This window comes from Solanum lycopersicum, chromosome 3 (assembly GCF_036512215.1).
Source record: "Solanum lycopersicum chromosome 3, SLM_r2.1".
Lineage (NCBI taxonomy): Eukaryota > Viridiplantae > Streptophyta > Magnoliopsida > Solanales > Solanaceae > Solanum > Solanum lycopersicum.
Window position 1 is genome coordinate 21,936,211 of NC_090802.1, and position 18,446 is coordinate 21,954,656.

At 40.2% G+C, this 18,446-nt stretch overlaps 1 protein-coding gene across 1 annotated transcript; it reads right to left on the bottom strand.

Annotated features, from left to right (window-relative positions):
- Positions 1 to 12,861: 12,861 nt before the first annotated feature.
- LOC138347467 (uncharacterized) lies at positions 12,862 to 16,828 on the bottom strand. The gene is made up of 8 exons (XM_069295761.1): positions 16,793 to 16,828; positions 16,409 to 16,685; positions 16,325 to 16,363; positions 14,388 to 14,539; positions 13,959 to 14,306; positions 13,469 to 13,661; positions 13,055 to 13,340; positions 12,862 to 13,000 (listed from the first exon to the last, which is right to left on the bottom strand). Exons 1-8 carry the CDS (start codon positions 16,826 to 16,828, stop codon positions 12,862 to 12,864), a joined length of 1,470 nt encoding a protein of 489 aa, XP_069151862.1.
- Between the last annotated feature and the right edge of the window lie 1,618 nt (positions 16,829 to 18,446).

The following is an 18,446-nucleotide window of genomic DNA, read 5'->3' on the forward strand; positions in this document are numbered from 1 at the left end:
CTCAAAATAGGGAACAGTATATATCAATATTATCGTAAATCAACTATAAAACTCAACATGTAGCAACAACAAGTATTATAATCATCAATAAGTACCATCAAGTTCATCCATGAGGGCTCAAGCCTCAACACCATACTCATTTGGGAATTAAGTATATTAAGTTGAGTAAATTATCATCTTTCAAGATTCATTATCTTTCCTCCTCTTGTGTCGGTACGCGACACTCCGATCCCCTAATTCTATGTGTCGGAACGTGACACTCCGATCCTCTACATGTGTCGGAACGTGACACTCCGATCCCCTACATGTGTCGGTACGTGACACTCCGATCCCCTAATTCTATGTGTCGGAACATGACACTCCGATCCACTAATACTATGTGTCGGAGCGTGACACTCCGATCCACTAATACTATGTGTCGAAACGTGACACTCCGATCCACTAATATCATTCTGTAAATCATCAAGCCTTCTCTATTCCAAGGCATCATCAATCCCATCACTTTAATTCATCAAGTCTTCTTCTATACCAAGGCATCATCATTAATAATGTATATTAAAGTTTCTTTTCAAGATTTGGGATTCAATATTTTCATCATGCTTATCTTATCACAATCACATAATCATATTCATGCAAACATACCATTAAGCATATAGTAGAGTTTACAATACTACCAATACATATCATTCACTATTAAGAGTTTACTTATGAAGCATGAAAACCATAACCTACCTCCACCGAAGAATTGGAATCAACAAGCAATTTCCCAAGCTTTGATATTCCCTCTGCCTCTTGATCGATCAATTTCTCTCTCTCCTTGTTCTCTCTATTTTCTTTATTCAAACCCTCTTTCTTTTACCCTCATTAACATATAATTAAGAATAAAAGATGGCAATAATACCCCCACTAATTAACTTAGGGTTACCTCTTTTAACCCCCATGAATTTGAGTTATTAATATAAACCCACGAACTTTATAATTAAAGTAAGAATAGTCAAAAACGTCCCTTAAAACTTAACCAGAAATCTGACTCCAACTGGGATTGTGCAAGCTGTGACGGGTCGTCGCGCCTGCGACGGTCCATCCTGCTGTCCGTCGCATAGTTCAGAAACTTGATTTTGGGTGAATGGCCTGTGACGGTCCGTCACACCTGTGACGGTCCGTCCTGCCACTCCGTTACGAAGATCAGAGAGTCAATTTTCAGTACCCAATTTCAGATTTTCTAAGTGTTTCGAAATGAGACCCTGCGAGGGTCCGTCGTGGGGTCCGTCGCTTCTGCCAGTTTTTCATGAATTGAAGTCTGCTACTCAAAACGATTAAACAGGTCGTTACAATAGATACCAATTTACCCATCGTTCGTCCCCGAACGATCAAAAGAAGGAAAACAAGGGCGAAAAGGAGTACCTGAATCTGTAAACAGTTGTGGGTATTTTTCTCGCATATCCACCTCCTTCTCCCAAGTGGCTTCTTCAACCGGTCGATTCTTCCATTGCACCTTGATGGATGCAATCTCTCTTGACCTCAACTTGCGAACTTCTCTATCTAAAATAGCAACAGGCTCCTCCTCATAAGACAAGTTCTCATCAAGCAAAATGGAATCCCAACGGATAATGTAGTTTCCATCCCCATGGTATCTTTTCAACATCGACACATGGAATACCGGATGTACTCCGGACAGCCCTGGAGGCAAGGCTAACTCATAAGCCACCTCTCCTACTCGCTTAAGTACTTCAAATGGTCCAATGTACCTTGGACTTAGTTTACCCCTTTTACCAAACCGCATCACCCCTTTCATTGGTGAAACTTTCAACAAGACTTGTTCACCCTCCATGAACTCTAAGTCTCTAACCTTTCGATCTGCATATTCTTTTTGTCTACTTTGAGCCGCTAGAAGCTTTTCTTGAATAGACTTCACTTTCTCTATCGAATCCCTCAAAAGGTCAGTACCCCAAGGCCTAACCTCAAATGCATCAAACCAACCAATGGGGGACCTACATCTCCTACCATACAATGCTTCAAATAGAGCCATATCAATGCTTGAGTGATAGCTATTATTGTATGAAAACTCCGCTAAGGGTAAGAAGCTATCCCAATGGCCACCAAATTCTATCACACACGCACGAAGCATATCCTCCAACACTTGAATCGTTCGCTCAGACTGACCATCGTTCTGGGGATGGAACGCAGTACTAAGGTCCAACCTAGTACCCAATTCTGCATGCAATGTTTTCCAAAACTTAGAAGTAAACTGCGTACCTCTATCTGATATGATGGATAGTGGAACCCCATGCAATCGCACCACTTCCGAGATGTAAAGTTTGGCTAACTTTTCTGCATTGTAAGTCACCTTGACCGGAATAAAATGAGCAGATTTAGTTAACCTATCAACAATCACCCAAATGGAGTCATACTTACCCATTGTCTTCGGAAGACCAACCACAAAGTCCATTGCAATTCTCTCCCATTTCCATTCAGGAATGGGTATTCTCTGAAGTGTTCCTCCGGGCCTTTGGTGTTCGTACTTTACTTGTTGACAGTTGGGACACTTGGCAATAAAGTCAACAATATCACGCTTCATTCTACTCCACCAAAAGTGTTGCTTTAGGTCACGATACATCTTGGTTGCGTCGGATGTATAGAATACCTTGAACTATGAGCCTCTGTCAGAATAGTGTTGATCAAACCATCGACGCGGGGTACACATACCCTTCCCTTGATCCTCAAAACACCTTCCTCATCAATTTGTGCTTCCTTAGCCTCTCCTCGCAATACCTTATCTTGGATTCTGCGCAGTTTCTCATCATCGAACTGTCTTCCCTTAATCTTGTCAAGAAAGGAAGATCTTGCCTCCACAGAAGCCAACAATCCTCCCTTCTCATTTACTTCTAATCTCATCAAGTCATCAGCTAGAGTCTGAACCTCTCTAGCCAATGGGCGTCTAGAAGCTTGCAAGTGAGCTAGACTTCCCATGCTTCCCGCCTTTCTACTTAAAGCATCCGCTAACCATTCGCCTTTCCCGGATGATACAAGATAGTGATATCGTAGTCCTTTAGTAACTCCATCCATCTCCTCTGTCTTAAGTTCAAATCTTTCTGAGTAAAGACATACTGTAGGCTACGATGATCCGTATAGATCTCACACTTAACCCCATATAAATAGTGTCTCCATTGCTTTAATGCAAACACCATCGCAGCCAATTCCAAATCGTGGGTCGGATAGTTACGTTCATGCACCTTTAGTTGCCTTGAAGCATAAGCAATCACACTCTTCTCTTGCATTAGTACTGCACCCAAACCAGAATAGGATGCATCACAATAAACAATGAAGTTCTTACCCTCTACTGGCAAGGTAAGGATAGGTGCGGTAGTCAACAAAGTCTTGAGCTTCTGAAAGCTTTCTTCACATTCGTCCGACCATACAAATGGAACATTCTGCTTAGTCAAGTTCGTCAATTGGGAAGCAATAGAAGAGAATCCCTTGACAAATCGGCGGTAGTAGCTAGCTAACCCAACAAAGCTCCTTATTTCTGACACATTAGTAGGTCTTACCCAATTCTTCACTGTCTCAATCTTAGAAGGATCCACCATCACTCCATCCTTAGAAACCACGTGCCCCAAGAAGGACACTGCATCTAGCCAAAACTCACACTTAGAGAACTTGGCATAAAGCTTTTTCTTCCTCAACATTTCCAATACCATTCTCAAATGCTCTTCATGTTCCTTCTTGCTCTTTGAGTATACCAATATATCATCAATAAATACAATCACGAAGAGGTCCAAATATGGCTTAAAAATCCCGTTCATCAAGCTCATGAACGCAGCAGGGGCATTCGTAAGACCAAAGGACATCACTACAAATTCGTAATGCCCATACCTCGTTTGAAAAGCAGTCTTTGGCACATCCGTTGCCCGTATTTTCAATTGATGATAACCGGATCTCAAGTCAATCTTAGAGAAGACACAAGCACCTTGTAACTGATCGAACAAGTCATCAATGCGGGGAAGAGGATACTTGTTCTTTATGGTTACCTTGTTTTGTTGTCTGTAGTCTATACACATTCGAAAACTCCCATCCTTCTTCTTTACAAACAAAACCGGAGCACCCCAAGGGGATGCACTTGGTCTAATGAAGCCTTTGTTCAATAACTCTTGAAGTTGTGCCTTTAACTCTCTTAACTCCGCTGGAGCCATTCTATAAGGGGGTATAGAAATGGGGCGAGTACCGGGTTCAAGATCAATACAGAAGTCAATATCCCTATCTGGTGGCATACCAGGAAGATCTGCAGGGAACACATCCAGAAACTCACGAACTACTGAAACCGACTCAATCGAAGGTACTTGGGTAGTGTCATCCTTGAGATGTGCCAAGAAAGCTAAACACCCTTTACTAACCATTTTCTTAGCACAAAGAAAGGAGATGATACGCACTGGATTGGAAGTGTAGTCACCCTCCCAAACTAACGGATCTGTCCCAGGCTTGGCTAACGTCACCGTTTTGGCATTACAATCCAAGATCGCAAATTGCGGAGAAAGCCAAGTCATACCCAGAATTACATCAAAATCATCCATTTCTAAGATAACCAAATCTACATAAGTGTTGCTCCCCACAAAGTTCACCAAACAAGACCTATATACCTTTTCAACAACCACAGACTCACCCACTGGAGTAGAAACACGAATAGGCATATCAAGTAATTCACAATGTAAATTTAGACCATTAGCAAATGAGGAAGATACATAAGATAACGTGGATCCAGGATCAAACAATACAGAAGCCATGCAATCACAAACCAGAAGATTACCTGTGATGACAGCACCAGATGCCTCCGCTTCAGACCGCCCAGGGAAAGCGTAACAATGGGCCCTATCGTTCGTCTGTCCGTTGCCCCTACCATGTTGTGATGTAGTGGCCCCAGTTTGCCCATTACTTCTGCCGTTTTGGTGACCACCATTACCTCGACCACCACGTCCTCCAGAATAACGGCCTCTACCATGACCACCTCTACCTCTAGCTATTGGGGGTCTATAACTTTGTCTGGGACAATTTTTCATAATATGTCCAATCTCCCCACATCTATAACATTCTCTGGAGTCAATCATAGGCCCCTCAGAGAAGTGTTGACCGGTCTGAGGTGGTCCCCCAACTACAGTCTGTAGTGAAGACTGAATTGGTCGGACTGAGTAACTTCCCGAACCATGTCCTCTAGTGTAAGAACCATTAAACTCACCTCCCTTTCGAAGCCTTTTTGATGTCGATGTTATGGTGAAGTCGTCTGGCTTCACTCTTTCCACTTCTATCACAAAGTCTACCACTTCTTGAAAGGATTTTGCCGTTGCCGCTACCTGTAAGGCCGAAATCCGCAATTCTGACCTCAACCCCTTCACAAACCAGCGAATTCGCTCTTGAGGACTGAAACAGAGTTGAGTGGCATATCTGGATAGTGCTCGGAACTTAGCCTCATAAGCATTAACCGACATCCTACCTTGCTCTAGGCTCAGGAACTCATCCCTTTTCCTATCCCTCAAAGTCCGGGGGATATACTTCTCCATAAAGAAGCTAGAGAACGAGGCCCAAGTCATAGGTGGTGCCTCTATTGGTTGACACTCAATATGTGACCGCCACCACATTTTGGCGTTCCCTTGAAACTGATAAGTCACAAACTCCACACCAAACCGTTCTACTATACCCATCTTGTGTAGTAGCTCGTGACAGTCAACAAGAAAATCATAAGCATCCTCCGATTCAGCACCCTTGAAGACCGGAGGTTTCAATTTCAAGAACTTACTGAAAAGTTCATGCTGATCACTTGTCATTATAGGCCCAGTAGTCAGACGTGGAAATGTGCCTATTTCCAATGGAACATCCATGTGGGGAGCCATAGTAGCCGCATGTTGTACCTCCGGAGCCTGAGGTGCTGGTGAAGAAAACACTGGGGGTGTCTTGCCCTGATCAGATAACCCGCTAAGATAAGCCAGAACCTGATTGATCATCTCTGGGGTAGGTTGGGGTGGCAATCCCTCATTCTGCACTTGTTCACTTTCCCCATCCTCCCCTTCTCTTATTACTTCCTCAGTCGGTGGAGGAGTCACTGCCCTAGTATCAGATTGGCTAGGTGCTCGTCCTCTTCCCCTAGAGGACGTCCTCCCACGACTTCTACCACGGCCCCTTGCCGCTGTTCTTCCTCGAGCCACAGCCCCAGTGGCTGGCTCAGTTGTTTCTTGTCTGGCCGGTGTTGGTGTTGACGTAGTCGTTGCTCTTGTTCTAACCATGTGTGAAAGAGAGTGAAGATGGTCAGATACCAATTAGTATCGCCTAGATACCAATTGGACTCAAGTAGTAGCACGAAAGAAAGAATGAAAGAGTGAAATTTTTCCTAAAGTCTTATAGCCTCTAAAGGAAAAGTAAAGGCGTCCCCCTATCGTTCCATAAGACTATACTAGACCTGTTCTTGTGTGATGAGACCAACGAACCTAATGCTCTGATACCAAGTTTTGTCACGACCCAAATCGGATTGCGACTGGCACCCACACTTACCCTCCTATGTGAGCGAACCAACCAATCTAAACCTTAACATTTCAATGTAATAACAACAGAAAGTAATGCGGAAGACTTAAACTCATTAATAAAAACCAATTCAATAACTATCAATATTCAACATCTATTATTCCCAAAACCTGGAAGTCATCATCACAAGAACATCTACTTTAAACTACTAATTCTAAGAGTTTCTAAGAAGCTAAAAATACATAAGAAGCTAGTCCATGCCGGAAGTTCAAGGCATCAAGACACGAAGGAGAAGATCCAGTCCAAGCTAGAAGCGTTAGCTCACCCTGAAGATCCGGTGTGACGAAGACTGGCTTGAGTTACTGTTGAGTCGAAGATGACGGCACGTTTGCTGCACTCCACAAATAACAAGAAAAAAAACATAAAAGTAGGGGTCAGTACAAAACACGGGTACTGAGTAGATATCATCGGCCAACTCAAAATAGGGAACAGTATATATCAATATTATCGTAAATCAACTATAAAACTCAACATGTAGCAACAACAAGTATTATAATCATCAATAAGTACCATCAAGTTCATCCATGAGGGCTCAAGCCTCAACACCATACTCATTTGGGAATTAAGTATATTAAGTTGAGTAAATTATCATCTTTCAAGATTCATTATCTTTCCTCCTCTTGTGTCGGTACGTGACACTCCAATCCCCTACTACTATGTGTCGGTACGTTACACTCCGATCCCCTAATTCTATGTGTCGGAACGTGACACTCCGATCCCCTAATTCTATGTGTCGGAACGTGACACTCCGATCCCCTACATGTGTCGGAACGTGACACTCCGATCCCCTACATGTGTCGGTACGTGACACTCCGATCCCCTAATTCTATGTGTCGGAACGTGACACTCCGATCCACTAATACTATGTGTCGGAACGTGACACTCCGATCCACTAAAACTATGTGTCGAAACGTGACACTCCGATCCACTAATATCATTCTGTAAATCATCAAGCCTTCTCTATTCCAAGGCATCTTCAATCCCATCACTTTAATTCATCAAGCCTTCTTCTATACCAAGGCATCATCATTAATAATGTATATTAAAGTTTCTTTTCAAGATTTGGGATTCAATATTTTCATCATGCTTATCTTATCACAATCACATAATTATATTCATGCAAACATACCATTAAGCATATAGTAGGGTTTACAATACTACCAATACATATCATTCACTATTAAGAGTTTACTTATGAATCATGAAAACCATAACCTACCTCCACCGAAGAATTGGAATCAACAAGCAATTTCCCAAGCTTTGATATTCCCTCTGCCTCTTGATCGATCAATTTCTCTCTCTCCTTGTTCTCTCTATTTTCTTTATTCAAACCCTCTTTCTTTTACCCTCATTAACATATAATTAAGAATAAAAGATGGCAATAATACCCCACTAATTAACTTAGGGTTACCTCTTTTAACCCCCAAGAATTTGAGTTATTAATATAAACCCACGAACTTTATAATTAAGGTAAGAATAGTCAAAAACGTCCCTTAAAACTTAACCAGAAATCCGACTCCAACTGGGATTGCGCAAGCTGTGACGGGCCGTCGCGCCTGCGACGGGCCGTCCTGCTTTCCGTCGCATAGTTCAGAAACTTGATTTTGGGTGAATGGCCTGTGACTGTCCGTCACACCTGTGACGGTCCGTCACACCTGTGACGGTCCGTCCTGCCACTCCGTTACGAATTTCAGAGAGTCGATTTTCAGTACCCAATTTCAGATTTTCTAAGTGTTTTGAAACGAGACCCTGCGACGGTTCGTCGTGCCCATGACGGTCCGTCGTGGGGTCCGTCGCTTCTGCCAGTTTTTCCAGAATTGAAGTCTTCTACTCAAAACGATTAAACAGGTCGTTACAATAAGAATACAAGATTCTGGAAAACATATAGCATGCATAGTAAAATAATATAATCAATATATAATGTTCTAAAAAATTACAAATTAACTGTTGAAAAACAGGATACATATATGTATAAGAAGTACAAATTCATATGAGATAGCATATAGTGAAAATGATTTAATCAGAATACAATATTCTAAAAATATATAAATTGACTGTTAAAAAATAGGATATATCTATGCTTAAGAAATGCAAATTCATATGAGATACATATTTGAATGACTACAACTAAAAAACAAATACAACGTTCTTAGTAAAAATACAAATGATGAGTAAAAGAAAAATAATTGACAAACAAAAATTAATATGAATATTGTTCTGATATGAATACAATTTCGCAACTTTTTTCTTTTGCTCTCTCTTTCTTCTTCGTCTTCTATGTTCCTTTTTTCCAATTCTTTTCACCAAATTCATATTTGAATATGTCTTTATTTATAATTTAATAACTCTATAAGCAAAATTTGAAATTATTAAATATGAATACATATAAAAAATCAAACAATATATTATGTATGAATGCTTATGTGGCTTACAACAAATTACAATCTACTAAATCTCAAATATGAAAATAAAATCATAAAAATAGTGTTTAAAATATTAAAATTCTGAGATGCATAAATATTTGATGAGTATATTAACAAACTCATATAAAAATAAAAAAATGACGAAAAAATGTAATACATACAATTCAAAATTCAACATAATTTTTATTTCGAAACAAAATCTTATGAAATCTCGTAAAATAAAAAATGATTACGAAAATACCTTTATGTATTGAGAGATTTCTTGAATTAATCGATAGATCTGAACAAATTGATATGAATTGAATAATTAGTTCTTCTTCAACAATGAGAGACAATAATGGTGAAAATAGTAAAAGAGAAACTTTTTTTGAAAATCTTAAACATGGAAATAAATTTAATGGTATTAAAGTATAGAAGAAGTCTAAATGGATAGTGAGTATATATTATGTAGGACTGTTTTGAGAAATAAAATGAAAGACAAATAATAGTATTTACAAATTATTTTTAAAATATTGACATTTTGACTAAATATTTTAAAGTGTAAATATTTTTACTAATTATGTTAGAAATTGTGACTACTTTACTAATTTTTCCTTATATATATACTAGATAAAAGGGCACGGGCCCAATATATGTTATCCATTCTCTTTTAATTTAGGGATAATTGTATATAATAGCAAACTAATAATTTAAAATAAATGGAGTAGCTACTGTTTGATTTTATTGTGCCCCATAGCAAACGTTTGCCAAAGTTTGTCAGTCGCCTCTCTCCCAAAACTCTCGCTCGCCACTCTCCTATTCTTGCTCGCCCTTATCTCTCTGCTCGCCTCGCTCGCTTTATACAACAGAAGCGTATAAATTGTGTTACTGTTTTGTATAAAGCGAGAGAAAATTGTATATATACACATGCAAAAACATATATCTTCGTGCTATACACTTGATTATACAATTTACAAACATTTTACTTAGATTGAATTGTATAAAAATGTAAATTTTATACAAATATTGCAGTGAAAAAGGCCAGCAAATTATACAATGGCGAATTATACAATTGCAGTGAAATACAATTTTCTCTCGCTTTATACAACAGAAGTGTATAGATTGTGTTTCTGTTTTTGTATAAAGCGAGAGAAAAACATATATCTTCTTCCTATACACTTATAATTATACAATGTATAAACATTTTAGATCGATTCAATTGTATGCAAAGTAAATTTTATACACATATTGCAGTGAAATAGGCCAACGAATTATACAATTGCACATTATACAGTTGCCGTGTCACGACCCAAATTTTGCAAGTCGTGATGGCACCTATGTTCCCAACCAATAGGTAAGTCAACCCAACATATTAACCCAACTAAACCAACAAATGAGTAAAAAGACCAAAGTTTAGCAAGAATCTCCAACATTGAGTTCCTTATAAGTACGAAATGCGGAAGATGAAATATATCACCCAAAGAATTTGTGTCTTAAGTACAGAGCTTCTAAAATTCGATGCAAGTCAGAATCTAAATGACAAATCTAACATAAGGAATATCTTGTCTAAATACTAATAACAGAATGAATAAAAGATAGAGGGAGGTGTGGGCCACGGAACAGCCAAGCAGCTCACCACAACTCCAAGAACTCCAAGCTCGTACTCAATTTGCTCCAGGAGATGTGCTCCTACTCGGAATCGAATCTACACCACAAAGAGTGCAACAAGCGTAGTATGAGTACGAAACCACGTGTACCCAGTATGTCTCATTGACCGACAACGAAGAAGTAGTGACGGGAGTTATATAAGAAAATAAATTCTTAGATTATACTAGTATATATATATATATATATATATATATAAATATATATATTACACTTACTATTTAAGTTTCATCAATAAAGGAAATCAACAATAAGTATTTTCCAAACACCAAACGAAACATATAATCATAAAGAATGAATGATGGGATGAAATGCAATGCAATATGATACCATGTAATGAGATGTCTCAGAATACCCAGTACTCACTCAACCGTATATACATGATACTCCTCGGGAATACATCGAGAGTTCATGACCCATGGGGGACTCGCAAGGTCCATATACCGACACGGACGATCTCCACGTGTCTGTGCGGACGATCTCAACGCACTATCATAATATCAAACAATTTTCACACGGACGGTCTCCACGTGCCCAAATTACAATCTTAACATCTCACCATCCCCAGCACGGATGATCTCCACGTGCCCAACTTATACTCAGTCTCATCTCTATGCATGTGCACAATATTGTTTCAATAGAGGGGATGATGATGCATCTCAATCAATCAATATGAATATAATACATAACCACCTCAGTTATCACAACTATACAGGTGAAATAAATAAAACACAATCACACAAGGAATTCAAGTCAATAATATATTTGCTAATGCCCATATGCTTTGGCATTCTCAAATTTCAATCCACATTCTATAATAGTAATTTTTCATTTTATAACACCCGTACTCGTACCAAAGCCCGTCACACCATTGATACGAGACCCCCATCTTTTGCCCTTACCCCTTTTTCTATTTTCATTTTTAATCTTTAATTAGGAAAACGTCCTTCAACAAGTCTAAAAAGTTTTAACATATCTTAGATGCCGAACTTATGCCACGAATCTTTTTTAGATTTTTCCTTTCCTTTTCGCAAGGTTTCGGAACGTTCCCAATCTACCAATTTTGCAATATTCGTAAGTAAGCAATTTTTGTAGACATTCAAATTATTATATGTCTATCATAGACGCTAAAACTCACTCATATTTTCAACCAAACTCCAAATCTTGATATATGTTGGTATGCCTAATTTTTCATAATTGCTAAATTTCAAGCCAAGAACTTAACTCTAACCTCTCCAAATACCCTTGAATCAATGTTAAATCATATAATATACACCAAATTCTTAACTACCTAACTCAATACATAAGAAAGGAACATTATTTATAATACGAGAAGTATACAGGAAGGAACGAATGACGAATAACAAAGATCGAATGCAAATTTGTAAATATGTTCGCTGGAACCTATAATTTGCACCAAGCATTAAATATTCACATGTAAACCTCTACTCCTTATGTCATCATCAGCCCACCATTAACATAGTAAAATCTCTATTCCCCATTCGCCACCAATCTTTTTATATTCAATTATTTTATTTTATTTTTCAAGTTCAACAACAATTCCATTCTCTACTTTCTATTCCACAACCCACCATAATAGTAATAATCATAATAATGAAGGCAGAAAAATTACAGACCAACATTCTTTATTATATTTTTTTTCCAGATCCCACGACTACATCTACATATAAATTCCAACTTTAAATATTTCTATATATGGCAATCGTTAGAAATCATTATGAAATCTCTACTAACTAAACACCCATTCAATTCAATCTAATAATTTTACTAAAATTATATATCTTTCAATAACAAGTTACGACAAATAATACGATATCAACAGATTGTTCATGCCAACAATTTATACCATTAATGCAAGCTTATGCAGAAAATAGATCAGTTAAGGAAAAACTTTTACCTTCAATATTTTACTTCGTTCCTCTTTGTTCTGTAATCTACGCTGCCCAAAAATCAGTTTCTACCTCTTTTGTTTTCTGCCCTTCTAATGTTAACCGTGAAACCCCACTAATCTATTATCTATATTACTTATTTAATAAAAGTTTCATCAACTAGGTACTTGTAGTTATCAATAGTTAAAATACCCCCCTTTAATTTAATTTTTTTTTCCAGAAAGAGTAAAAATAGTCCTAATTCTCAAAACGACCTAGCGGGTCGTTACATCACCTACCACTTAAACAAACGTTCGTCCTCGAACGGGAAAATAAAAGAGCTAACCTGAATGATCAAAAAGATGAGGATATTTACTCCTCATGTCTGACTCTGTCTCCCAGGTATCCTCCTCCACTGGACGATGCTTCCACTGAACCTTTACTGAAGCAATCTCCTTGGACCATAGCTTCCGAATTTGCCTATCCAAAATGGTGATCGGCTCTTCCTCAAAAGTCAAATTCTGATCAAGTAACACTGAATCCCATTGAATCACATGATCACCACCCTGATGATACTTCTTAAGCATTGATATATGAAATACAGGATGAACACCTGACAAACCAGGGGGCAAAGCCAACTGATACGCCACCTCACCAATACGCTCAACAATCTCGAAAGGACCAATATACCTTGGGCTCAACTTTCCCTTCTTTCCAAACCTCATCACACCCTTCATGGATGAATCCTTCAATAAAACCCTCTCTCCAACCATAGAGCAAAGCAAACGAAGCATGCCCAAAAGTAAACCAACCCCTTGGACTGCTACGAAAAACACCATATATCATGAATCTTTCGATCTGCATAACTCTTTTGCCTATTTTGAGCCATGAGAAGTCTGTCTTGGATCAACCTGACCTTATCCAAGGACTCCCTCAACAAATCTGTACCCCATGGTCTAACCTCAAATGCATCAAACCAGCCAATTGGAGATCGACATCTCCTACCATACAGAGCCTCGAATGGTGCTATCTCAATGCTCGAGTGATAACTATTATTGTAAGCAAACTCCGCTAGAGGCAAGAACTGGTCCCACTGACCACCAAAGTCAATCACACACGCCCGCAACATATCCTCGAGAACCTGAATAGTCCGCTCAGATTGACCATCAGTCTGAGGGTGAAAGGCTGTACTAAGATCCACCCGAGTGCCCAACTCTTTCTGCATAGACCACCAGAAATGAGAGGTAAATTGGGTGCCACGATCTGAAATAATAGATATAGGAACCCCATGCAAACAAACTATCTCTTGAATATAGATCTTGGCTAACTTCTCTTAGTTATAGGTAGTCTGAACTGGTACAAAGTGTGCAGACTTAGTTAGTTGATCCACGATGACCCATATAGCATCAAACTTACCCAAGGTACGTGGCAACCCTACCACAAAGTCCATAGCAATGCGCTTCCACTTCCACTCAGGTATGGGCATCCTCTGAGTCACACCTCCAGGCTTTTGGCGTTCATACTTCACTCGCTGACAATTCAAACATCGAGATACAAAATCTACTATGTCCCTCTTCATACGAAACCACCAATAGTGTTGCTTCAAGTCACGATACATCTTAGTAGCCCCCGGATGAATAGAGTACCTCGAACTATGGGCCTCCTCCATGATTAATCTAGTCAAATCACCTGTACGAGGAACACAGATACGACCTTTAATCTTCAAAACTCCTTCACTATCAAGAATTGCAACCTTGGCTTCTCCTTTTAACACCTTGTCCCTAATCTTACATAAATCACCATCATCAAACTGTTGAGCCCGAATCTGCTCCAACAAGGATGACCTAGCCTCCATATAAGCCAACACCTCACCAGGTTCTGAAATATCAAGTCTCACAAAGCTATTGGCCAAGGCATGGACATCCCTAGCTAAAGGACACTCGTCAACCTGTAACATGGCTAGACTACCCATACTTACCGCCTTTCGACTCAAGGCATCAGCTACAACATTTGCCTTGCCTGGATGATAAAGAATAGTCATATCGTAGTCCTTAAGCAACTCCAACCATCTCCGCTGCCTCAAATTCAGATCTCTCTGATTGAATATATATTGGAGACTACGATGGTCCATGAACACCTCACAATGCACGCCATAAAGATAATGCCTCCAAATCTTTAATGCAAACACAACAGCCGCCAACTCTAAATCATGAATAGGGTAGTTCTTCTCATGAACCTTTAACTGCCTCGAAGCATAAGCTATCACCCTTCCCTTTTGCATCAACACACAACCAAGACCAACCCGAGAAGCATCACAATATACGACAAAACCCACTCCCTCCACGGGTAGGGTCAAAATCGGAGCAGTAGTCAATAAAGTCTTGAGCTTTTGGAAACTAACCTCACATTCGTCAGACCACTGAAAAGTCACCTCCTTCTGTGTCAATCTAGTTAATGGAGATGCAATGGATGAGAAACCCTCAACAAACCGTTGATAATAACCTGCAAGGCCCAAGAAACTCCGAATCTCAGTAACTGAAGTAGGTCTGACCCAATCTCTAACCGCCTCAATCTTCTTAGGATCCACCATGATACCCTCCTTGGACACTACATGTCCCAAGAATGCTACTGAACTAAGCCAAAACTCACACTTTGAAAACTTCGCATAAAGCTTCTTCTCCTTTAGAATCCCAAGAAAAATCCTCAAATGATGCTTATGTTCCTCCTTAGTGCATGAGTATATCAATATATCATCTATGAAGACAAAAACAAAGGAATCTAAATACGGTCTGAACACTCCATTCATCAAGTCCATAAAAGCTGCTGGGGCATTAGTCAGTCCGAAAGACATCACCAAAAACTCGTAATGACCATAACGTGTTCAAAAAGCCGTCTTAGGGATATCCTCCGCCCTAATCTTCAGCTGATGATAGCCAGATCTCAAGTCAATTTTGGAGAAAACTGAAGCACCCTGCAACTGATAAAATAAATCATCAATACGAGGTATCGGATACTTATTTCTGATGGTTACCTTGTTCAACTGCCGATAGTCAATACACATACGCATAGATCCATCTTTCTTCTTCACAAATAACACTGGAGCACCCCAAGGAGATACACTTGGTCTAATAAAACCTTTGCTTAACAAATCCTGCAACTGCTCCTTCAACTCTTTCAATTCAGCCGGTGCCATACGATAAGGAGGAATGGAAATAGGTCGAGTGCCTGGCTCCACATTAATACAAAAATCAATATCTCGATCTGGTGGAAGACCTGGCAAATTGGTCGGAAATACTTCTGAAAATTCACTCACTACTGGAATAGACTCAAGCATAGGAGTCTCAATACTAGTATCTCGAATGTGGGCCAAGTACGCCAAACATCCTCTCTGTACCAACTGACGAGCCTTAAGGAATGATATCACACCCTTAGAAGGATGACTAAGAGTACCTCTCCATTCTACTATAGGAATTCCAGGCATAGCTAAAGTGATGGTCTTGGCATGACAATTTAAAATTTCGTGGTAAGAAGATAACCAATCCATACCAAGAATCACATCAAAATCTATCATATCTAAGACCTTTAAATCTGCATGAGTGTCATACCCCATCAAAGTAACAGTACATAAATGATACACTTGATCTACAACTACAGAATCCCCGACAGGAGTAGAAACATGTATCGGCAAATCAAGAGACTCACACAATATATCCAGACTAGGAGCAAAATAAGTGGACACATAAGAATAAGTAGAGCCTAGATCAAATAATATAGTATCTGTTCGATGACGAACCGGAATAATACCTGTGATAACAGCATCCGAGGCTTCAGCCTCTGGCCTACCTGGAAAAGCATAACAGTGAGAACGACCTCCATCAGATTGTGAACCTCCACGACCACCACCTCGACCAGAAGGAGAACCACCTCTACCTGAATGAGAACCACCTCTACCATTCTGTGCACCACCCCTAGATGGAGGTTTTGCAGCCCTGGAAGCCGAAACCTGAGGACCCTGATGTAAGCCACCACGTCTGGTCCTAGGGCAGTCTCTCACAAAGTGTCCCATATCACCACACTCAAAGCAACCCCTACGAGACACAGGATGATGAGAGGAACTTGAATGACCAGAATGCCCTCCACGAACTACAGGTCTAGAAGATGAACCCTGCGAAGTATGTACCAAGCTCGAAGAGTTATGCCCAGCGTAACCAGCCTCAGACGCTTGTATAGCAGCATGAATGGGTCTGCTAGACTGAGGGTGATAACCTCTACCCAAGTAACCCCGACTCCTAGGCGGAGCACCACCATAATCACCTAATAATGAGTCCTCTTGCCCTCTCACTGCTCAAATCCCTTACGCCGAATCATCTCCAACTCCTTAGCAGCATCTACCACTTTCTGGAATGGAACACCAGAAACAGCAACTTGAGAAACTCCTAGACGGATCGGAATAATCAGCCCCTTAACAAACCTCCTCACTCTCTCAGCCTCTGTGGGAAGTATCATCGAAGCATGCCTAGGCAAGGCATGAAATTTACCCTCATACTCTGCAACTGATATACCATTTTGCTGCAAACCCTCAAACTCGGCCCTCTGGCGCTCCCTCTCACTGCGTGGAACAAATTTGGATAGAAATACTTGAGTAAACTGAGTCCAGGATAGTGGATGGGATCCAGCTGGCCTACTACTAATATAATCCCTCCACCATTGCTTAGCAGAGCCAGTCATCTGAAACGCTGTGTAGTCAACTCCATGAGACTCCACTAATCCAAGATTATGCAACCTCTCATGACAACTAACTATAAATTCATATGCATCCTCAGCTAAGTCACCAGTATAAGTAAGAGGATTCATTAGTCTGAACCTCCCAAACATCTTTTGCTCATCAATAGTCATAGAAGGCCTGTTCACCAAATGTGATGTCATATCTGGAAACTCCATACTATCCAAACGAGGAGCTATAGCGGCAGCTGGCTTAGTCTTGGGAGTCTGAGAATCTGGAGCAACTATCGGATATGGAGTTTGATCTCCAACACGGGACTGTGAGCCATCAGAAGTGACAGGCAAAGCTCCTGCTTGGGCCATCCCCTCTAGGATTCCTAACATACGAGCCAAGGTATCTTGAAGCACTGGGGGGACAATAGTACTGGTTGGAGCCTGAGCTGGCCCATCCCCCTCGACACGATCTTGCACATCCCCATGAATAACCTCTGCATCAGGAGGTACGGCTCTATCACGACCCTAGGTAGCTACTGGTACTTGAACATCCACAGGTGCTGCAACACGGCCCCTACCCCAACCTCGAGCTCGTCTCCTACCTCTACCTCGGACAGTGTTCCCACAAGCAGGCGCAGGTATAGGTTCCTGACCACCATTTGCCGATGTACGATTCCTCGCCATCTGAGAGAGAATGAAATATCAAGATTAGAATTTCTACAAGGTCAAGTGTGCACGATAATGAATAAAAGAACAGATTATTTCCTAAATGTCCTATAGCCTCTCCAAGATAGGTATGGACGTCTTCATACCGATCCGCAAGACTCTACTAGACATTGCTCTTGTACTCTTGAGACCGATGAACCAAGGGCTCTGATACCAAATTTGTCACAACCCAAATTGTGCAAGTCGTGATGGCACCTATGTTCCCAACAAATAGGTAAGCCAACCCAACATATTAACCCAACTAAACCAACAAATGAGTAAAAATACCAACGCTTAGCAAGAATCTCCAACATTGAGTTCCTTATAAGTACGAAATGCGGAAGATGAAATATATCACCCCAAGAATTGGTGTCTTAAGTACAGAGCTTCTAAAATTCGATGCAAGTCTGAATCTAAATGACAAATCTAACATAAGGAATATCCTGTTTGAATACCAATAACAGAATGAATAAAAGATAGAGGGAGGTGTGGGCCACGGAAAATC

Bases quoted from the DNA above. Each gene is read 5' to 3' on its own strand.
- LOC138347467 (XM_069295761.1), bottom strand. From the start codon at position 16,828: ATGGTGGTGCTCCGCCTAGGAGTCGGGGTTACTTGG. The intron at 16,686-16,792 runs GTAGAGGTTATC...CATACTTCGCAG, and splicing joins TAGGAGTCGGGGTTACTTGG to GGTTCATCTTCTAGACCTGT. The intron at 14,540-16,324 runs GTATTATTCCGG...TTTATCATCCAG, and splicing joins CTCGGATGCTGTTATCACAG to GCAAGGCAAATGTTGTAGCT.